This window comes from Athene noctua, chromosome Z (genome assembly GCF_965140245.1).
Source record: "Athene noctua chromosome Z, bAthNoc1.hap1.1, whole genome shotgun sequence".
Lineage (NCBI taxonomy): Eukaryota > Metazoa > Chordata > Aves > Strigiformes > Strigidae > Athene > Athene noctua.
Window position 1 is genome coordinate 19,868,974 of NC_134077.1, and position 24,017 is coordinate 19,892,990.

A 24,017-nucleotide genomic window follows, 5' to 3' on the forward strand; every position below is an offset into this window, starting at 1 on the left:
TCACAGAGTCCGACTTCTCTAAACAAAGTCTAATAATGAAGTTATTTTTCTGGTGGTTTAGTAGGCTTAAATTGATCTGTCTAGTTTTCTAGTGCTCTATTTTTTTCTCACTGCCAGTATATTTATCAGTTATTCTCCGAAGGATACCATCTGATATTTAAGATTGCAAAATACATATGTTTTACTAACTTGTGCAAGCTAGAGCCTTAAAAAAGTGTGGATTTTTTTAAACAAGATTCACTGTTCTGTGACTTTTTAATATGAAAAAGCTTTTACGCTATTCCTTTTCATTCATATATATATATGCGGACATATAAATATATTTAGAATCAGTGTTATACAAATCCTTGGTGTTATTAAACCGCTTGTTAAAGTATGGTAGTCAAGTCTACCTTGTCCTCACAATTATTTTGTTTTGTTCTTTACACAGGAGCCCTTACCAAAGTAAAGGAGAGTAAGCGGCATGTGGAAGAGGGAAAGATGGAGCTCCAAAAAGCTGAGGGCATTCAAGAACGCTGTAACATTATTTCTTTTGCAACCCTAGCAGAAATTAATCATTTCCACAAAATTCGTGTGAGGGACTTTAAGTCACAGATGCAGCATTTCTTACAACAGCAAATACTCTTTTTTCAAAAAGTGACACAAAAGCTAGAAGAAGCTCTTTACAAGTATGACAGTGTTTAATCTCTGAACTTTGATTTGTGGACTTCTCTCAGCATGAACATGACCCAGGTGGCAGAGCAAATACTGCTGCTGCTGCTGAAGAACTGTTGCCAGTGGTAGACGGTGGTACAGGGATGGTTTTGTGTTCACCTGGAAACCCCAGTTTAATCTCCGATTATGTAGAAAGGAAACAGTTATAGGGCTATGTAGTAGAAACAGTACCACACATTGTAACTAAGTTATACTGTGTATGCCTACACTACCATTGTAACTTTTTTGAAATAATGAGTATACTATTTGCCTTATTGCTTTTTGAAATATGGTATTTTAGTGCATACTTTGTAGACCTCAAAACCCTTTGGGTCTTTAAGGAAGTTGGCTAGATAAAAGCCTGCTTCAGATGCCTTTTTACTTTCCTAGATTTGGATTTCCTAATTCAAACTATTCTCTGTTTACAGACTCCTACTAGAGCAGCTATGTGATTCTGTGCCTTTAGAATCTATTTTTCCTTTTCTAGTAAGTCACATTTTTATGATTGAATGAATGAAGGGTTGATGCCTGTGACAGGAACTGATTATGAAACCTCACACTGACTGGAAAAAAATCAACTGCCATCCAGTTTGCACAGCAAGTTCTGTCTTATGACAAATGTTGGCTCAAAAAGGAGAACTTAAACCTATTCACACTTTCCCTGAAAATGGAGACTACTTGTTACATGTACTAGGATGTTAAGCACATATATGAAAATACACCACTTAATTCCCTTTCTGAAATGAATAATACAGTGAGGTGATTTTTTTAGTATACAGCATTACTGTGAGTGGAAATTTGAAGAGCTAGCCTAATAAAAATTATGTTTATCAAGGGGATATGAATGCAAGCTATTTGGCTAGATCTTTTCTTAAGTTTGAAATTATCTGTTTGTTGTTCGGTTTCTGATTCAGTTTAATTTCAGACTTGCATCTACATTGCCAGTTGTCTGAGTTTAAACTCCACTGTGATTCATTAGTTTACTAAGTTAGAAAATTTTCAGGGATGTTCAGTAATAGAAATTATCTAAAATAAGTCTTGGCTGAACTGACTTGGAAAACAGGTGGCATTTTTATGTTTGTAACACTCAAGAATTAACAGTTGTCTTAATTTTTGTGTAAATATTTTTGACAAGCAGGGTGCATTTATATATACATAAACACTATCTTTTAAAGATTTTTCTGGCTTATTTCCCTTGAATTAAGTCTGAAGTATATGTTTCTTACCTATTGATTTCCTTCTTATAGGTCAGTATGAAAGAGGGATTTTATTTCTTTTATTTTGTTTCTCCTAAACAAAAATAACAAAACCTCCCAAGGAAGCATAATGTTTACTTTTTTGTTTTTAATTAAATTAATCAAAGATAGCTTAAACAAATGAAAGCCTGGAAAAGGACGTTAAGCAACAGTTACATTTAGGTACAAATCATTCCTCACCTGTCAGCAGAAATGTTCACTTCTTTCTCTCGATCATGTGAGTTTCTGTAGCTTAACCCCACACCTCTGTTTTAGAGGAATAAATGTAAGAATATAGCTTTGGTTTTAACATTCATCCCCAAATGCTTGGAGATTGCTATTTTGCGCAAGTTGTGTTTGGCAGTGCTTCTAGTATGTACCCAAATAAGTAAAATAGAGAATAATGAAGAGGAAAAAAAAAGAAGGGACAACTGGTGAGGAAAGACTCCATTTCCAGGCTATTAAAAGAGTGCTGCAAACAACAAGGTTGACCATAAAATAAGGACCATAGTCATAGGGCTGGCTTGCTCATTATCTTCCTCATGGTGTCTTGTTCTACATTCAAAACTCAACACTTCCCCTAGCAGCTCTTCCCAGCAGTAATCCAGCTTCCCATACATTATTTAATTATGTGAGATAGTGATGAGCTAGGTTTGAGCTGAGTTCCATGGCTTGTGTTTGCTTAAGCCAGATACTGTTTTATTAAATGTTTTTGCAGTAATCAGACTACAATCAAATTAATTCTACATGGAGGTATTAAGATCTGTTCAGAAATTGATCTTGGTCCAGTTAAAGTATTCTAGGACGTTATAGTATTAATGACATGTACATGTCCAGGAGGAAATTAAGCTGTGATATGTATACATTAAATATTATCAGACAGGTACAGTTTTCCCAAATAAACTGTCATGGCCTTCACCTTACGTTCTCATTTGTGAGTTTCTGGGGCAGGGGGAAAGTGGGGTGCTAATTGGTTAAACGTCATGTACCAGAAAAGCTTGACTGGAATCCTGGATCTGAATTGTTGCAGAGTTCAGAAAGGTTCAAATCTGCATCCATGTGAGCATCGTCCTTTTTTCCACACATTATAGAGTTACAGTTAAACTGATGCAGGAAACCTGAACTCCATTAATGCTTACTGCATTATGCGAGAACTGTGGTTCTAATTTTATTTGTAACAAGTATGACATTAACCACTCATGACTGACAGACTACTGTATGGTGTGGTCTGAGATCCAAAGGTAAAGGGAATGTATAGTGTGTAGCACTTTGGAACCATCAGAGGATGTCTAACAATTCTTTTAAATAAATTAATGTGGAGGAAAGCAAATCAGCTCTACCGCATGTTAAATGCCCTTTTTTTTATTTGTTCTTGTAATCTGTTTTTGATGCATCAGAATTTTTGCATTGACAGTATAATATCTGGTATACTTAGTGGTTAGAGAGGTTGAATTGAAAGCTGCAGGAAGATTTCACTGAGGTACTGGTTTCTGTTAAAGTGCTGATTCCAGTGAAAACTGCAGAATGAACCCGTCAGGGAAATATATCAATTTAGAATCACCAGCAAGTAGATTGCGAATAATGTTTGTATTCAGATTGTAGGGTTTATATTTAGAAATTAACAACCTGCTAAAATGATAAGGTTGTGTAGATTCCTAACCCTTTAGTCATCTGATACTTGCTGAGGAGGCAGTTGTCTCTATGACTTGTGCATGTTTTCTAGATTCTCTCTGCCAGTTTCAGAGTCCAGCAGCATGGTACACTTGATTGTGAAGTGTTGTAAGACCCAGTTTAGAGTGGTCAGTAGGAAAATTACGTGGTGATGAAACATTCCAGACAAGTGCCAACAAAATCAAACAAAAATTAAAAATGGAAGATGTTGCATATAGAACTGGTAAGTTTTTACTCAACTGCCTGCCCTGAAAATGCCTACATTACTTGGTGAAGCACGGGTATCTTACAAGAGCCTGCTTCGAGTACCTTATTGTTTTGCCAGACCTTTGCTATTCCGGCTAACATCTTCCGTGCTAGTTGTCTGCTCCAGCCTGAATTCTTCTAGGAAACTTAAATGAAAGTTGTTCGGCTATTTCTCAGAAGGAGATCATAAAAATAAGAGTGTTTTTTTCCTCTTATATTCTCTAAACAGTTTGGCTAGAAAACTTTAGTTCTTTCATGCTTTGGAACTTGAAATTTGGCAGACTTGTTACCTTCTGCATCCTTAGATATGCCTGCTGCACTGCCTATGAAAGTTTGTCCAAATATTACCACATTAAAATAAGGTTTCTCTTGGCCCTACTGTGCTCAAGTTTGACAGATAAATTTTCTGTAGCTCTGCTCTGCTCCAAGCAATCTTGGTTCTAACCTCAGTCAGCAGTGCCTAAGTGAAACTTCCTGTAACTGTTTTTCCCTTCATCCAGAGGCGCTGAACCTCCCTGGCCAGAAGCTGATTAAGGAAGCTGTCAGTAGGTCATGGTGTGGCTGCTCTTTGAGCCTGGCCAGGGGAGGAGGGAAGCAACAGCCTGGAACACAAGTTTGAAGCTGGGCCTTGCAGGTCCAGCAAGGTGGAGGTCAGAGATGGTCGGGGAGGAACACATGAGGACAAAGATCAGAAAAGGGCGAGGGCAGAAAGCCCTGTGACTACAAAAGCCTGTTCCTCCAGTCAATGATTATACCTTGGTCTTCCAAAGCATCCGTGTCCTTTTGCTGTTATTAAATAGACAGAATGAACAGGCACAAAATGTGTAACTTAAGTTCTTCTGGTGGTGAGGATGTCAACGTTTTGTTTCTCTCATTAGAAATTACTGTCTTTGCTCCACAGTCAAAGGTCTGATATGGCCTCTGTTGACGAACTATAGATTTCGGGGCTGAAGGTGATGCCATAATGCAGGTTTTGTGAGGCAGCACCATGAGTGTCGGTGCAGCTCCATATCTTCTATTATCGGGGTTTTTTTTAGGAAATTTCAGAATTAAAGTTGCCTGTGTAACTGATATATCAAGTCACATCATGATACACGGTGACATAACTGGTTTACCACCACTTCCCTGCCTGATTCAGTGCACAGGATATACAATGGTCTCCTAGTCAACTAAAGTCTTTTCAGGGAGGGTGTTGTATGTATAATCCTTACTTCTTTTGCAGCATCAATTGTACTCTGCACACTGAGAAAGACAGCAGAAAGATCAAGTAAGGGTGTCCCTCAGCCTGCAGAGTGATGCCCAAAGAACTCAACTCTGTCCCTGACTGTACCTAACGTCTATGCAATATAAGTCACAGAAAATAAGTAATTTGTATGAAGGATGTGCTCTGCATTTTGTGCAGGCTTGAGTTTAAACCCAGGGCTTATCCTGAAAAAAGTGCTGTGCATTCACAGTTTTCACTGAAGGTTGTGGACATTCTGATTTGAATAGGGAAAATGCTGCAAAATGAAAGTTCTGTGGGAAAAAAAAAATAATCAGGAATTCATTTCTTTAAGTAGACCACCACAAATTAGAGAACACTTACAATCTATCAGGTGCAAAAGATAAATAATAAATCCTGCTCATTTTATTGAAATGTTGTGAGTATAAACTTGAAGCAAATTTTCACATGTTGCTTTATTAAGGTTTAAAAAACCCATCAAACCCTCTTAAGGAAATTAATACTTTGTCTTCAGAATGAGGTGTGAATATTATTTGGGAAATAAGAGATGGGGTCCTGTGTGGAGTGCCAAGGTAAAAGAAGCCTCCAAAGGAATCTCAGTCAGGTACCATTCATTCGATTAACAGAACGAGAAAGGCCTTCCCAGAAAAATCGTATGTGATTGTATAATTGGAGCCCATTTTTGATTCATATTCACAAGGAAGCTGAATTAGTCACATGGGTTACCTTACTTCTGCCATTTCCTAAGTCTTGAGATGCTTCTTTTGTAGTTTCAATAATTTCTCAGTGCAACACAGTGCAGTATAATACCTACTATACATAGAAACAAATTGTGTAATATATACAAGTAATGCAACTTCAGTATACTTCAGACTCTGCGAGTCAAAATTACATCCCTCCATCCATCCAGTAGCCTTCAGTCCAGAGTATTCCCCTTTTTTGCTGATGTACAGTTAAATCTAACTTACAGAATTTTGAAGTTGCCCATCAAAAAGCTCTTTCCTGTAATTTTAATAAAAATCCACTCCTGCTGTTTTAGGGAGTATGACATTATCATTGGAAATAAAGACTCAGAAGGAACATGCTTTTTTACTGATTTTAGTTTCAAAAGACATTTCTAAGGAGCATGAAAACATTCTGTGATAAAATAAGGAACTTTTGATTCCATCTTTCTTCTATTTTGATCCCTGTAATTGACAGTAGCAACTAAGTTTTTACTGACAAAATAATGCTGCGCATGAGGAGCATAACATAAATACATAAAAAATGAAAGGGCTAAGTAAGGCAGTACAAAATTTTATTCGTAGTGAGTTAGGGTGTCTGTATTTCTTACAGTTGTTATGGATTCAACCCATGCTATCTTTTAAGATTTTCCTTTTGGAAAAAAACCAAGAGTCAGTTCTTTCATTAAAAATAAAGGTAGTGAAATAATGTTGGAAGAGTACCCCTCCCCTTCCATTTTTAATAACTAGCTCTCGGGTAAGAGTTATGGGAGTCAGTTCCTTCTCTGACCTTGAGAGGTACTCAGCTGGCTCTTTTTCGGGAGGGTAGCATAACCCATCAGCTCCACCCCAGCTCTTCATAAGGTGAGCAAGGGGGGAGAGCCCCAAGCACCAGTTCGTTTCTCGGGCAATTTCTGGTCTAGTTGCAAACATACTAGCAATGTTGCAAAATATCACTTGCAAAACACGAAGTGTCAGAGTACTCCAGTGCCATCTTGTCAGGGTTCTGCCATGTTCTGTGACTTCTTTGCTTTGCTCAAAGAAATGTTGGAGACAAGATACCCTAGTTATTAAATTGAAGAAACAGGACCATACTGCTGATTCAATTGCTGTGTCAAGTGCGTGCCAGTTTTCATCTAAGATGGATAGATTTAACTTCATACCAGTGTAAGAAAAAAACAGTTTGTCCACTAGATTCATACAAACAAGACTGAATGTGCTAATGATGGATTGCTAGATAATAGGGGAAGTCTCTCTACTCAGGACTAATTACTTTCTTCAGCAGTCTTAATTTGAAAAATGTAGTGCATGCATTTTCTTTTTTTCCCCTTCCCACTGTCTCCCTGGGACTCACTTGTGAATAAGCACAGGCCATGGCTCTCAGACAGCTTGGTCTGCTCCATAAGCAACATCCATTCACCATCTGTGTGATGAAAGGCAGCTGGATCTCTGCTTTGATTAAAGCCAAACTGTGTCAGGCTGCCTTTAAGATGAAATTTGAATGGCACTAAAGTCAGGTAGAAAATTGAAGTTGTGATGATACACCTTAAACCCTGAAATAAAATGTGGCGGATGCATCACCCTGTAGAGGTGAGCAACTGAGCTGTTGTCCAGTTCTGCCTGTCTTTTCCTCCAGGTGGTTGTAAGCAATGACACTTCAGTCATGCAGTGCCTTGAATAGGTAATTTTCCAGGCTTAGCTGCAGCATACACAGTGATGAAGAAGTGTTCTGTAGTTCAAGAACTGATTGCTCACACTTTGAACCATAGTTAAGGAATGTGTTTGGCCAAAACAACTGAGCAATAAGTATCCCTGTGCCTGGGGGAGGGGAGGAAAGAAATGTAACTGCTCACAGTAGTAACCAGATAAAGGGCAGACTCTGCACCTTGTAGAATTGCTCAGTGTACTGATGTGGTGAGAAAAGCTTGTCTGGAACTCCTGGAACTCGTTAGGGCAGGAGGACAGGAAGGAAGGAGGAAGCAATTGTGCCTTTCCTCACAGTCCGAGCACAGACTGGGGAGCTGTGTGTTGACAGCTAGAGAAGGAAGCTGAAGGATGCTGCAGGTTTCACTCTGGACCACTTGGAGATCATGAGCGCCTATCCAAAGGATGAAGTATCCCACGGAAGGCAGCTGTGGCCACTTTCTCTAAAATCCATTACTGCTTGGTGTAAAATAGAAGAGCAACCCTGGGAGGAGGAACCTCTGACAGTATATACTCAAAGCATTGGGCTTCAGGGTCATCTCACAACCTTCCTTGGTATTTGTCTGCACTCAGAGACAGTGAGGAAAGCAAAAGACCTATCTCACACTGATCACAGATGCTTGCTCCTGGGATATATGCATCTGAACCACTGAGGCCAAAGAAGCTGGGCTTCCTCTCCATGTGGGTGGTGGTTATTCACTGCCAGCCAGTGCAGCGTGCAGGATGCAGTGGTGGTCCCGCCAGCATCTGTCAGGGCTGAGCTTTACCCTGTTCTTCAAGAGGACATGCTAAATGTGCTCACCCACCAAAGAGGACTCTGGGCTGTAGGTCTCCAGTTTATAAAAACTCATCTGTAGCTGCGTAGGAAGGACATAGGCTCCCAAGAGGGCTGTGCTGCCCATGACCCCAGTATTCATTCCTTTACTGGCTGCTTCTAGATGTCCTTTTGCTTGTCTCTCTGGGAACTGCATATGCAAACTGTGCAGGGAGACAAGTCATCCAGCACAGAGGTCCTCTCTACAAGCCAGGCACCTTAAACTAGGCTCACAGGAGTTTCATTCCTTATAGGCTCTGTTGTCTGCTTGGAGAGTCACAAAAATTTGTCCAAATTAAGTCTAAAGTAGATTAGTTAAACCATGTTAAAGCTTTGTGTTCATTTACTCATTTGGGATTCATATTATTTCCATTTACCTTAATTTAGCCAGCTAATGAATTAAAGCAAATCAAATTAAGTTTACTTTAATTCTGAACAAGCATGCCCAGTGTTCGCCTAGGGAGTTATGAAGTTCAAATAACCTAAATTCCCACACCTAGCTGACACATGAAAACTAGTCTGAAAATGCCTGCACAGAGAAGCCCCCAAACGATTTGCTATATATTCTGGGATTTATACAAAATCTGGCCACCTTTTCTCACTTAACATCTTTTCTAAACTAGAATTAAAGGCTAGCATTGCTCTAGACCAGGTCAGATTCCCAATAGGAGCTGTAGTTGCATATCTACAGGAATCCCAAAACCAGAAAAGTCAGGGAAGAGAAAAGTGTAGCTATCATACAGCACATGCTCAAGCCTTCACAGTCTTCAGCATTGCTGCAAATTCACTACATCATCTGTGAGGCATTACATGCCTTCTGCTCTTCCTACCATACCATGCCACACTTCTGCTAACAACCCTTGGCTGAACCGCATTCCAACACAGCAGTCACCATACCCACTGCCTGGAGGAGGAACAAGCCTAGCAACGACAAACAGGCAAAAATGGACTGGTAGAATTAAACTGGCATGTAGGGTCTGTGATCAGTAGCAACTGGCAAAGTTGTATTTGTGGGTAGAGGTGTCTCAACTTTTTCCTTATTACTGGTGTGCCATGCATGTTCTGTCTGAAGCAACTCTATTTTTATATAAATTTACCACATATATATATATATATCTATATATATCTTCTCCGCATTTACTTTTTACTCCAGTTTTGCAAGCTGCATTCTTAGAACTTGCATTAAACATTCATGAAACTTCATTTAAAGATTTTACCGGTTGGATACTTTTTTGTCTCTTGTGAATAACTGTCAAGAAGACAATGTTTCAGTGGTGAATTTGAATTCTTTCTTGGCTCATTTTTAATTCATACTCAGAGGTTTGTAATTTGAAAGTAGTCTGACAATGAACAGAACCTAATCTCTATGAGTAAGAGTGAAGATAATCTGGTTGGGTTTTTTTTTTCCCTGTCTCAGGATCCTAATGGACACCAAGCAGCCCAGAGTAGAGGTGTGTCCCAGAGAGCAGTGAAGCCAATATGCAGGCTACTGCAGTGAGCTGCAGAACAAGAATGTTTGGGACCACATTCAAGGAGGCACTTAGGCACCTAATTCCCTAATTATGTACTTAAAATACATTCATCAGCCACCACTCAATTCTGGAAGCGCCTAACTCCTTAACCACCTACCCTTTCAGGTTTGTGTTCTTAAGGCTGTGTCAGGTGCACTCTCCACCTTCCTCAAGGTTGTTCAGGTCTTTGTAGGGTCAAGCAGCTCATTACTTAATGTGCATCTCTCACCAGCACAGATTAACCAGTCATTTCTCTGCCTGAGTTTCTTAGAGTTATGATGGATGTGCTAGAGGCCTTCTAAAGAAAAACAAGGTCTAGATTAAAGAGCACTTAGGTGCCTTGCAAAGTGAACTCTGACACACCTTTTTTAAGCATCTGGTCTCTGAGTGAAGTGTCCAGAAACTGAAACCCTAAACTGGGTTTAATTTCCTGTGACTGACCCTCCAGGCTTTCCTCTGTGAGGAGAGTTCATGGCTCCAGTAATGAGTCCCAAGACCAACATGCCAAGGGGGAGACCCAAGACCTACCAGCTAAGCCTAGAGCCTCTCTCTACAAAATTCAAAATACAAGATGCATTTGAACTCACGTTCAGCTGGAAATGATGGTTATTTGTTTTGCTTTATACAGTCTTTGAATTGAAGGGAGAAATAATCTGAAAAAAAAAAAGTGAGTAGAGAGCAAGACTTCTTTCTTCTCAGGAAGCAACCCAATCAACAGAGAGAATGTGAACGATGACATGTCAGTGTTGTGCAAGCTGTGCAGACCCAGGGGAGCCCATCCTGCTTCATGGATCCCAGGTGGATTTAAAGAGTATCTGGGAACTTGCAGGCTGAAGGGAGGCTGTTTTTACTTGCTGTTGAGGTTGAAGAGAGACTGAGCATAGAGAGGTTTGAATCATGAATTTTCAGGCTATCCACCTTGTCTGCCCAAGTGTTTTGTTTCTAACCACAGGCATCACATGGAGTTGCTGAGGGAAGAAATGCCCCATTGGTTTTTAGGTCTCTGCTTTGGTCCATTTTTTGGCCCCGAGCAATTCTGTGTGATGGCTGAAGTGAACCTTACATGTCACCAGTGGGGCACCTGTGGCCACTGCATAAGCACACAGAGAGGGATAGGGTGGGCCTGACATGCTGTGGTGTGATACAGACCTCTGCAGTGTCTAAAGTATCACATTTCTTTGCAGACTGATTCTTCACAGGTGTTTGTGTACAGCAAACAGAAAAAAACCCACCTTTTCTCTGCATCTATAATAAATAACATCTCTTGTTGTATGAATTTTAACAGCATCAGGTTAGCCTCCACTTCTTCAGTTCCGAGGGAGCAAACACTTGTATCAATTTTTCACTCCCTTCCCAATTCACGTTCTTCAAGATAGGTCTTGGGCTAAGACCTTTTAAAATAATCTCTTAGGCTCCAGAAAGAAAAGATCTGTAAAATGAAGTCATTAGTATCAAACTTGTTATCAAGTAATTATTAGAACTGCCAAGTACAGTATGATAGCAACAAAATATCCAGTATTTCACGTATGAAATGTGGTGATCTAGCATTGTGCTAGCCAAGACAGTAAGTACTTCTGAAACCAGTGACCAAAGTTTTAGGTGTTTACAACAGAGAATTTCCTCTAGAGAGGTTTCCAGTCTGCCTAAGGGCTTATATGTTTGAAATGTTCTTATCAAAGCAACAAATGCCGATGTAGCGTTTGTCTGCTTCGTCACTGATGTTAGGAAGGACAACTGTTGGGCATGCAGCAGAACATGAGGAGCTGTTCTCCACAGAGTATTCCTTCTGCTGCCACCACTCATTGGGGTGGAAATGAAATTCGTAGACTGAACAGATCTATAGGACATTAGATGGTTTATTGATCAGCAGGTCACAATCATTAGGGAATGAGACTGGATTAGGGTAAAACACAACTGCAACACTCTGCTTTCTCACTTTCTTCTAGATGCGTGTTTTTAAAGATACTAGAGGGTTAATTATCAGCACATTTTAAATTGGACTCTATGCCTGTGTCTGTGCCTGCTGATCTGGGTGTCACTGAGCAACTTGCTAAGCCTGCTTTGTGAAAAAGGTTTCTGGTCCTCTCAGCAGCTGGTAATATCTGTTTTAAGGTTGTAAGAAAACAAACAGTACGGACACACTTGCCTCAGCTCGAGCACATTTATTTAGCAGCATACGTTAGGAAAGTGACATCCTTTGCTAAGATGAAAATATTCAATTAATGTCGACTGCAGTATTTGCCAGCTATGGTTTGCTGGATATTTATTGCCCACACTGCTGATAGGCAGCAGATGCCTATGTTTCTATTACTGACTACTCCCTGAGGAAAAAAAAAAAAAAGAAAAAAAAAAAGAGAGAGACCAAATGTGCCGAAACATTTCTTCACTCAGGTGGTAATTTCTTGTCTTAACTAGAATTCTAAACATCAGGCAACGTGTCAGTAAACCTACCCCCCAGTTCAGTGCCGAATTTTTAGGTCATTTTATTATTCTTCCCTGTTAATTGGTTTGCTGCTGACAGACTTTGAAGTAGTGTATTTTTTCTCTTATCATACAAGCTGGAAAAGTGCCCAAAGCTTATTAGCTCATCAGCCAGCCATTTGTACCTGCTGCTCACTGTCTACTACCGCTAAATATATGCTAATGATGCTATCTGTCTATTGGGAGGACGGGGATGAATTTGCAAATTGTGCTCATGCCAGGAAAAGGAACGCTACTTAGAAAGATGACAAAGAAAGCAGCTGCTTTTAGATGAGATGATTCACCACATTATATATTACTCTGGGGTAATAAATTATATTTTCTCTCTTGAATTAATTTTTTGGGAGCATGTGTTTAGACAGTAACTATAGCATGTGAGAAATCTTTCAAAGCCTTCTGAGATGGAATAAAGAGACCATATCAGATTTATTATTTTTTAAAAGACTTATGTTTCAATACATGCAATTCTGTTATAATGTGGCTTTTTTAGTTTTTTTCACATATTGTGTCCTAATAAGAAAACTGCAGCCTTTAAATATTTTATCAGGGTTTTTTCCTTTCTTTTAGTTATTAATTACAAGGGTCTTTTCAATAACAGTGAGCAATGTTCAGCATGTCTGAAATGCTTATATATAAAATATATTCAAAGCAATGGAATAACATGAGAGCAAATCAAGCCAATTTGAAATTCCAATGTGGTGTAAAATAATGCAGCCTCTATTAAATATGTTTGGTATGAAAGAACAATTTAAGCTAATTCTAAGTACAGCTGAAATTTGAATTTGTTTTAACATTTTTGAAAGATGATTACATCTTTCAAAATTACATCTTTTCAAAGATGGAAACAACTTGCTGAAAACTTAGGTACTGCATTTGACAAAGGTTCAGATAGGAGTTGGACCGAGTAGAGGTCTGGATTATTTGCATTTCCCATTTCTCTGCTATTTTTGTGATGCCAGGGCAGGCAATGCCTTTTCGAAGTGCCTTTTTCCCCACACTATCCTATCCCCCCCAAGCTAAATCAGGAACAGAAAAGGAGAAGAAAATCTGTCAGAGACACGGACCAGGCATTTTCACCATCCCCCCATGAAGTCAGCAGTGGGCATCCCAGGGCACGGACACTGCTCTCCCCTTGCCTGGCCACCAGGCTCAGCAGCTCCCAGTGTCTGGCAGTGACACAGGCTGGGCTGGGAGGCAGAGTCCGAGCTGGGGAGCCCAGAGCTGCTGGATCACTGGTACCTGGGCTGGCACCAGGGACAGGGCTGCTGTCTAATGGGAAGATCAGCAAACACAGCTCTAGTTTTCAGACACTGTTCCCATGAGGAGTCCAAAACATGCTGGACCAGGCATACTGATCAGACAGTCTTGTAACATCCTTTCCCACAAAGACTTAACACTTTCTGAGTAATACATAGAATTTTCTTTCTTATGATAAACCACTGGAATTAGAAACTTCTAAATTTGTCCTTACTAGGGATGAAACAACATGAAAAGATCTTAAAATATTTAGCCACAAAAAAAAACTTAAACAAAAGCAACGGTCTAAAATATGTACAGGAGATATGACTGGGAAATACAAAGGACATCTAAGGGAGTAAACTTGGGGCATGAGGTTCTGCGGGGGGTGTTGCAGCCCACCAAACATCCCAGACCATGAGAGCACCTCAGTGGCTTGCAGACGTCTTAGCCCACAGTCATTCGGTTTATGGGAGCTGTGCTTAACCTCTTAGACGCAGCACTGACATTCACTGCATGGGTTTTAGTACAACCCAGCAGCATAAAAGTAAAAACTGAGCTTTCCCAGTCCCTGCACACACATCACCACTGGAAGATGACACTCTGTGGAATGTTTTCAACTGTTGGGTGAATGTACTGCTAATAGAGAGAGATTATGGAAACATATCTGCAGAGACGTTTTGCTGTGTAACCCTGTAACCCTGCAAGGTGGTACTCTCTTCTAGCAAGAGGCCATGAGCTCTGCAGCAAATTTGCAAGACCTCAAGACTGAGGATTGTCAGGTGTGCTCTGTTTGAATGTCTCTTGATCTGCCCGCAGCTCCCTTTGTTTAGCCATAACAGCAATTTCTCTAACTGACCACATGTTTATGGCTAATCTGTTCTGTTCATCCTTGCATGGTACAACGATCATTTGATATAGCTGCAAGTAGCAAGCAGTGATGCTATGTTGAATGAGACATTTAAGACTGATACAATGATGTAGGGCAGAGAAATAGAGGTCTGGCATGACAGCAGAGGACTTGAGAAGCGGAGATACAGGGTGAATTGCGGAGGCATACAAGGATGAAGTGATAAGACATGGGCACACATTCAGCACTGCAGACCACTCATCAGGGGTCAGTTTTAGAAATACAGGCCTGGAGCTGGACAAAACTGATTTTTGGGGATAACAGAACAAAAACGTAATATCTAACATACATAAATGGTACCATATATAGTAAATACATGTGTAACATGGAGCTGTAGACCAGCAAAGAAAAAGAAAGTTGTAAAACTGTGTTGGCAAATGTAAGAAAATGATGCCAAGTGCATCTCAGGAGAGGAAGAAGAATCTGGCACCATGAACATCACATTTCCCACAGTGAGGGACTCCAGACATTGATGGTCAACACTCCAGCAGTCCAAAGCCCCTGAAGGTCCAGAGGAGCAGTGAAAGGGTGAGCATAACTCTAAGGAAAGGGGTAGAAACTAATGCACATTACAGTTTTATTATTGCTGTTATTGATACTGTACAAAAGTGCTCTAACTGCATTATTAGTCTCCCTTTTCCTGCAATAATAACATCTAGACTAATACTGATTCTTGAATTAGACTGTTAATATTTACATGATGGTAAGAAAAAATTCTTGGCTTTATTTATATCTACGGCATGCTTCCTCTTTGCCCACAAAGAAGACTTTGAGCGTAATGGTGTGTTATTTCCTGCACAGAGGAAAGGAAGTGTTTATTGGCATCTCAGGAGTGCCTAATGCTAAGGCAGACAAGCCCTCCAAGCTCATTGTCCCAGTACCAACACTAACTGCATGGCCACACTGGTACTAGCACCCTTTAAAAGCAATTTACCAGGTCACATTTTTATTTCATAAATTCATTTGCAGATACTGTTTCCTGAAGAGACAAGATGTTTCCAGTCATGAGCCACCCTAGAAAGCCATGGCTATTGCTCAGTCTGAGGGCTGTGGAGTGAGCCCCTGCCTCTCTGTGAGCCCTGCCCGTTCCACCCCCGGCCCGGGTCTATGTCTCTGATCTCTCTGGGTCATCCATGCTGATCATCAACCCTGGCCCATACCAGAATAGAAGTCACGGAGGAAAAACAGACATTAAACTTCAGTCATGTGGGCTGGGGACTGGGAGATAAGCAGGCATGATAATAACCACACCAATCCCTGACTATGGGAATGGAAGGACAGGGATTTAACAGCCATGGGAGCTACCTGGCCATGATCTCAGAAGAGGCCAGTGTTTTGTCTCCTCCCTGGTTCTGCCTCAAGAGCTGTTATCGACATCAGTATCTCAAGGTAAAAATATTTCTTTCTTACCAGTAAAGACATGATGCTGAAGTCGTGTCAGGGTCACCAAAAGGAAATTCTGGCTGTGTCTGAAAGACCTGTACTTCCATTTGGGAAATGATGTGTTTATGTATTAAGCTGAGTTCAACTGTGAAAAATACTACTGTGCAGCCATAAACACCAGAGGACCAGAGCACTGTTTGAAATGTCAGGGAACAGTGGAAAAATCCTTACAGCTTTGGCAGAAGGAGATGGATGTAGAGAGAGGTTTTCATTACAGATACCATCTGATGGTAGTTTTACCAGGAAATAACTGTGTATTTATATTTTTGAAGGCAGGTTTCCAGCCTAATAATACTACTACTGCTGTCCACTGAGAGTTGTCGTGCCTGTGAGAGTGCTACACACTGAGTGACTTGTCATAAAGGAATAACTGTGCTACTATGCAAAGTGACAGCTTTGCTCAAACAGGTCAGACTGGCTTGCTCTAAGTATGTGGATACGAGCATGCACACATGTAACAAGTACAGAACAAGCTTGCAGTGAAACGAGCCCTTCTTTTTTATTGCCTTTTCTGCTGTGTGAAATAGGACCACAACTGCAAGTTCTGAATGTCTGTATATTTACATACACACCCATACATTCACATCCATTCTCTGTACTTTGAAAACAGCTGCTCATGCAAAATAAACTCTTGTGCATAATAATTATCACCAGCAGATGTGCCCCATTCTAACTGCTCCCAATGAAATATCCTCCTGCATACCTACTGCGCAAGTCTTGTTTTTTGTTTTCTTCTAAATATGCAGTTCAAATTTTGTACTGATTCGCAGTTTCCTAAATTCAGAAGTTAATTACACCAACCTACATGCCATATGTTCTACACACACTGGTTTGAGAAAACATCAGAATTAACTGTAATAGTTTCAGAACGTCCATTGAGTGTAGTGGATTTTGACGTAGTTCTCAGAAAAATCCACTTTCATTAGGATTTCATGCAAAGGACTAGCATGTGGGCCATCTAACCTGAAATGTTTAATTTGCATCTATATCAACTTTACAAAGGTTTACTCTCCAAATTGTTTTCCTCTGGGACAAAGAAGTCTTCAAGTGTATCCTGTTGAATTAGCAGTAATTAAATTAAAAAATACAATATTAAGTGTAGTATTATCCTTGTTTGGGATTTAAATAAAGAAGTTAAGGACAAAGTAAGAGATGTTTCCCAGCACTGTTCCTAATATAACAAATCTGTTATACCAGATATGAATGTATTTTTTGTTCCTTATCCAAACAACCCTCCAAATCTGACTTTATTTAGTGATTTCCTAATCAAGACAGATGGGTAAAGTTATCAAGTTGAAATTTATCTCTTAAGTATGAGATACATAACCAGGATAAAAATGCTATCCTCTGTTCTTCTTGCAAATCTAATTCAAGGCAAGTGGTGAATGGCTTCCATATATTTCCATTAGATCTGAAAGACTTCATCCCACACTGTAAATTTTAAAGCCCTAGTACAGTTATTGTCATGATGGTCTAAGACTATAAGAGAAGCAGTATTCATAAACATAGCAACTAATACTTGAAGAAAAGAAACTGAACAAAAATTCATGAGGTTTGGGATATGCAAAATCTTTCTCAGCTACTTCTTTATGACCTAATGGGGGTAGTTGCATACCCAAAAGTGCATGTTTTTTTCCAGCTGCATTGCTTGAAAGACTTGGGGGTATTAGTGGATGGAAAACTAAATGTGAGCCAGCCATGTGTGCTTGCAGCCCAGAAAGCCAACCGTATGCTGGACTGCATGAAAAGAAGTGTGGCCAACAAGTCCAGGGAGGTGATTCTCCCCCTCTATTCCACTTTTGTGAGACCCCACCTGCAGTGCTGCATCCAGCTCTGGGGCCCCCAGGACATGGGCCTGCTCGAGCAGGTCCAGATGATCAGGGGGCTGGAGCACCTCCCTTATGAGGACAGGCTGAGAGAGTTGGGGTTGTTCATCCTGGAGAAGAGAAGGCTCCAGGGAGACCTTATAGCGGCTTTCCAGTACTTAAGGGGGGCTACAGGAAAGATGGGGAGGGACTCTTTATCAGGGGGTGTAGGCATAGGACAAGGGGTGATGGTTTTAAACTGAAAGAGGGTAGGTTTACATTAGAGATAAGGAAGAAGTTGTTTATTGTGAGTGTGGTGAGGCCCTGGCACAGGTTTCCCAGAGAAGCTGTGGCTGCCCCCTCCCTGGCAGTGTTCCAGGCCAGGCTGGACGGGGCTTTGAGCAACCTGGGCTAGTGGAAGGTGTCCCTGCCCGTGGCAGGGGGTCTGGAGCTAGATGATCTTTAAGGTCCCTTCCAACCCAAACCATTCTATGGCTCTATGACACTTACTCTGATAAAAGATTTTACTTCTTCCTTCCTTGTATTTCAAAGGTGGTTGCACACCTGGTGAATTTTTTGAAGACAGTTATCTAAAAGGTATATATCAGTAAGAAAATTCTGTGTTCCTATTATGTGAAAAAAGTAAGTATTTGAGTCACAGCTAAAACAGAACAGAAACTGTTCTGAATCAAAGTTGGGCCAAGGAGTCGACATCACATGATGATACCACATGATAACTCCAAGTAAGTCTTATGCAGAATAGGATGCTGGATTGGAATGTTGATATGCTGTATTGTGTTTGTGTGTGGTGGGGTTTTGGTAGTGGGTAAGGAGCTACAGGGGTGGCTCCTGTGAGAAGCTGCTGGAAGCTCCCCTGGCTCCAAGTTGGACCCGTCTCTGTGCCAAGGCTGAGCCAATTAGCAACAGTGTCTGTGACTCTGTAATAATATATTTAAGAAGGTGAACCTGAGAGCAGGACAGGTGAGGGAAATATATATGCAAACTCAAAGGTCAGAGGAAGAAAGGAGGGGGAGAGATGTTCACTGGAGCAGGAACTCTCCTGCAGTCTGTGGCGAGAGGGCAGGCTGTGCTCCTGCAGCCCATGGAGGTCCACGGTGGAGCAGATGCCCACCTGCAGCCTGTGGAGCACCCCGTGCCAGAGCAGGTGCTGTACCCAAAGAAGGCCGTGACTGAGGGAAGCCAACACTGGAGCAGTCTGTTGCTGGGAAGACTGCAACGTGTGGCAGGAGCCCACACTGGAGCAGTTTGGGAAGAGCTGCAGCCCTGTGGGAAGTACTCACATCAGAGAAGTTCATGGAGGACTGCTTCCCATGGGAGGGACACCATGTTGGAGCAGAGGAAGAGTGTGAGAAGTCCTCTCCCTGAGGAGAAAGGAGCAGCAAAAACAATGTGTGATGAACTGGACGCAACCTCCATCCCCTCCCCCTGCAACACTTGTGAGGATGAGGTAGAGAAATTGGGAGCAAAGCTGAGACCAGGAAGAAGGGAGGGGTGAGGGGAAGATGTTTCTAAGATGTGGTTATATTTCTCACTATCCTACTCTGTTTTGGCCGGTAAATTAGTGATGGTGATGCCTAAATTAAATGGATATTGTTTTTCTTCCCAAATCAAGTCTGTCTTTTGTCCGTGACCATAATTGATGAGTGAGCCCTCCCTATCCCTCTCTTGATCACTGAGCCTTTTGTTGTATTTTCTCCTCCCCATCCTATCATGGGGGAGAAAGGAGTGAGCAAGCGACCGTGCAGTGCTTACTTGCCTTCTGGACTTAGACCACGACATACGCTAATCCATAAAGCCACAACTGAGATGTATGGGGATATGAAGAATGGTGCAATGGAAACAAATTACACCTTACAGTTTCCACTTCATTGCACTGCTGAGTTAGCCTGAATTTTCCTTCATAAAGTAGCTGGATATCTAAGTGGATATCAAGGAGAAGATGAGGTGTCAATAGAGACCTATTGCATATATCTATAAACACAGCCAAATACACAGATGAAGTATATTTTCTTGGCTTGAAGGTAGTTCAAAAAAATTGGGACGCTCCTTCAACAATGCAGAAATCTCAGTCTCCACTCAATGAGCCTGATTTTACTTTGCCTGTGAGTCCCTGTACAAGGGAGAAAGTCTGCTCTTGGTAAGCGCATCAAGTTTGGGGTGATACTCGTATAAGACAACTCCAGCTCCAGCAGACTAGCTGTGGATGAAGCACAGCATTATAACTGATGGAAAAATACAAATGACAATTTGTAATTTGTAACAAATTATTCCACCTGCTTCACAATGCAAAGGCCCCATTGCTCACATCATTGTTAAAATTATTAATAGGCATCTTAACAGACAAAGTGGAGGCTGGCACTCAGAACAAGGGAGGGAGGTCCCATTTGAAGCCAAGCTGACCATGCTGTGCTGCCTTGCTCTCTCAACCACCTCACCAAAGCTAGTGTAAGAAAGATGCCAGATATGTTTAATTGCTAATTTACTAAGTGAAATGTTTTATTATGGGTACTTTCATAAAGAATGTGCACTTACGATATTTGTTCCTCTAAAAATAACTGATTCTTGGAAACATTTGTGGTTGCTATAAGTAGAACAAATGCACCAAGACAAGCAGATATAGTAGACTAAGGCAGAGCCTAAGGTATGTGATGCTTTTAGCATAAAATCTTGCTGACAACTAAAATGTGCTCTTTTTCATGACTAAATAAAAAAGAAAAATGTGAGGTCTTCTTTTGTATTGCAATTAATGTACTAGGAGCATTTTAGTGGAGTTTGAATCTTGCAGAGCCTAGCAAATATTCTGTACAAGCTGACCAGTTTCCTGCATTAATAGACTGGCTGCTGTCCAAACTGAGCCTCCTTTATGAAAATAGACGCAGTTTTAAAGAGATTAGTCAGCAAATTCTTCATTTTTAACAATGAAATAAACAGTATAGTCAAGAAACACCTTCCCAAATCTCTGCAATGTTCACATTTCAATAGCAGACAAGAGAGTATGAAGGGAAAAATTATATTCACAGACACTGGTAATAACTAAGCTGGGTTCCTGAAAAAATGCACAGTTATCTCAGGGGACTTTATTTTTTGTGTGTTGGATCCTAACAGTGCCCTAACTTTTAGCCCTAAATAAAGGGAAAAGCCTGAAGAGCTGTGTTGTTTGTGGAATCTGGATTTGACTTTATATCCTGGACTGAGAATCTGTGCAGGATTTGGAAAGGGACTGCAGGGACAGAGGAGGAAAGTGAGGAAAGAAACAGGATAAAAAAAGATTCAGTCAGACATGATTCAAAACCACATTCAAGGACACAGCCGCAGTACATGGCTAGATATGAACTGGCTGATGAATAAGTTCATTGCTCCATAGTACCTGTTAAGAAATCCCTTTTATTTCTGCCAGAAGTTACTGACTTCCCACAAAGATATTTTTGCTTAAAGTTTTTCTTCATTTTATAATCACTGAAATAAGAAAAGACGAAAATAAAGAAGTAGGAACCTTCCTTTGTTGAAGTGGCTGGCAATATCTCCGAAACTAAAAAGTTAAATGCCCGGAAACCTTGGAGGAACTGAGAATCTGAACCTGAATTTTTCAGATGGAAGTTCCCTAACCAAAACCCAAATCTGAATGGTTCTTAAATTTTGCACACTTGAAAACCTACTCTGAATCTTTAACAATGTTTTTGAGGATCACTTCAAGTTTGATGTGGAGAATTATCATAGTGCTCAGCTGCACTGTGCATTAAACAAAATGCTAGAGGAAATAATTTTCTATTAAAAGCAGGTAAATTTCTGTATGTTGTACATACAGCAATTTTTTATCTTCTCCCTTGTTAGCAAAGTGCCAACACACAGTTATATCATTTTAGGTAATTTCTGGTCTTAAATTTGAAAGACAGAAATTACAAAATTGACCTAATATTTACAACTAACTGCAAACACATTGATTACAGATTTTAAAACCTGATATTTGCTCTATAAAGTCATAGTGCCAGTGCTGGAGTTATTACTGGAAAACTAGATACTTTGGCATGTATTTGTGAGAGACATTACTAAATCAAAACCGGTCCAGCCAAACTTAGACTCTGCATTAAACGGCATTTTGATGTGCTCGAGTTGGCATAAGAAGAAATTCTTTTGACTGCTTCCAGTGTTAGCTGAGGGAAATGAACACTGTATGCTAAATGCAAAAATCTCTGCTCTTGCAGGCGGAGATGCCCTCTTAACTCTTCTTGCCCTGCTCCTTTCCCTGTGTAAAGCAGCCAGAGGTCAGAGGGAGGACAAGATGCTCCCCCATCATGTGACAGTGAACTTACCACAAAGGGAATTAACTGATAACTTTATGGTGAACTGAAATGTGTTATGTCATGGGGTAAGGTGAAGGTGGAAGGGCACCAGAGGCAGCCACGGAATGCCAGGACATGAAGCGGGGAAGGAGAGTGGCAGTTCCTCCAGACTGGACCACAGGCAGAAAAGAAGTAGGTCAGACTGACCCACCAGTGCTAATCTGGTTTCAAATCAGGCGGGTTGGAATCCAGCAGATTTGCAGGTCAGAATGGAGTTTGCCCAGCTTACGGGAACTGTGGGTAAAAACCATGCCAGACAGGCAATTTTTCCCCGCTGACAACAGCATTCCTCTCCCCGCAGGGAGCAGTGGCTGGAGGGGGGATGCTGGATGGGGCAGCCAGATCTCAGAGGCAGCACAATCCAGCAGAGACGGCTGGCGGGTGACTTTGGCACATGCACCTGCACAACCCAGCTGCCAGATGTTGAAGTGTTCCTGAGCTGTTTACAGAGAGGGTCCAAGCCGTTTGAACAGAAACAGGGTGAGGCTGCAGTGCTTGCACAAACAAGAGCTAGCGCAGTTGCCTGTTGCTTTAGCATAGAACTAATAAATACAAAGAATAAATAATTTGCTTCCTTAGAAACAGTTTCTTAGTTTTAACAATCAATATGGAAAATGGACCTGCAGTATAAGACAGGCCACAGTTTTCTAGCTCCAAAACACTCACCCTCCAGTAAGCCACAAAAGCCTGACACACAGGATGGATTTGTATCTCGGATTATATCCCAGAGAAATAAAAAATAAAGGTTTTTTTGAATTTTCCATCAAAGATAAAATGTACTTTCATTACCCCTAAGTGCAACAGAAATGAAATGAATTAATATGCAGTAGCTACAGGTCCTTTGATTTGGACCCATCAGGAGGCAACGCCACAGGGAAGAATTAATATCTATACTCTATTGGTTTGGTTATAATTTAATCATAACTCTGAATGACAGGAATTTGAATATATTTCCATACATCCTATTTATATTTGGAATGTGAAGGGTGAAACTGAGTATCTGGAAAATTATATTGCATATAATTTAGATTTCCCAGTGTAGATGAGAACAGTTTCAAGATTAAGATTGAATAAACAAACAGAAAAGTAAATGCCAAGTCAACCAATTGCACATTAAATTCAAACATAGCATTTTATGGGAGAATAAGAGTAGGAGATCACCTCTAATGTGGATGTAGGCAGGGAGGTGGGTAGAAAGAGTCTTTAATATCTGCAAGACAATTCGGCTGATTTAGGAGCCAGAGCAATCCTGCTTGGGCTTGTACTACAGAGGCAATCATGTCTCCCCTTACATGTAAGTACTTGTTTCATGTCAATTAACAAATGCCTCACAACTTGAACTGTGCCTGGTTAATATGTGTAGAGAATTGAGATCTATACAATAAGATGCTGCAATAGGAGCATGCGGGCTTTGGGCCTTAATCTCTCCACTACTTTTTGTGATTTACTTTTGGCCATGTACCTCCTGCAGTACCCTCACCTTACAGGGAGAAAGCTCCTCAGCTCAGAGCAGTTTCCCCAACACCAGAGAAGCAGAAAGAAGCAAACAACGGAATTTAGCTTCTGTCTTTTCATTGCTGTGTTCCCATGACCAAGTTAAGCAACCTCAGTCTTTAAGGATGCGATTTGTTATCCTCCATCCAGAACATCTCATTTGGCAGAAGCAGAGTGAATAGTTGCAGGCTGCTTTATTGAGCTGAGTCAGCTCTCTAGTGGGTCAGAGGAACCCCTCACTGGCCTGAGGAGGGTGGTACACAGGTAGAAATACCTCTTAGAAACACCCCTCCTTAGCAAATCACACCTTCTTCACAGCCCAAACTGACAGCAAGTCTTCATTCTGAATTGCTTCTTCAATCTTTGGCTCACTGCTGCACGATAACACTCTGCCAGGCACTTGAAATTTCTTCCATAACCAGTTCTCTTCAAGATTACCATTATTTTCCAAATTATGGTTTCTATGTCG

At 40.8% G+C, this 24,017-nt stretch overlaps 1 protein-coding gene across 4 annotated transcripts in view; it reads left to right on the forward strand.

The window, feature by feature from the left end:
* The window catches only part of SNX18 (sorting nexin 18), a 155,846-nt gene that overhangs the window by 17,944 nt on the left and 113,885 nt on the right, over positions 1-24,017 (forward strand). The window contains exon 2 of one of the 4 annotated variants that reach the window (XM_074932468.1): positions 431-2,846. The exons of the other annotated variants lie outside the window; for them this stretch is intronic. Coding sequence (XP_074788569.1) covers positions 431-684 — 254 coding nt within the window. The 3' untranslated portion in view covers positions 685-2,846. Of the gene's footprint in view, positions 1-430; positions 2,847-24,017 lie in introns of those variants that run through there. 4 annotated transcript variants of the gene reach the window in all.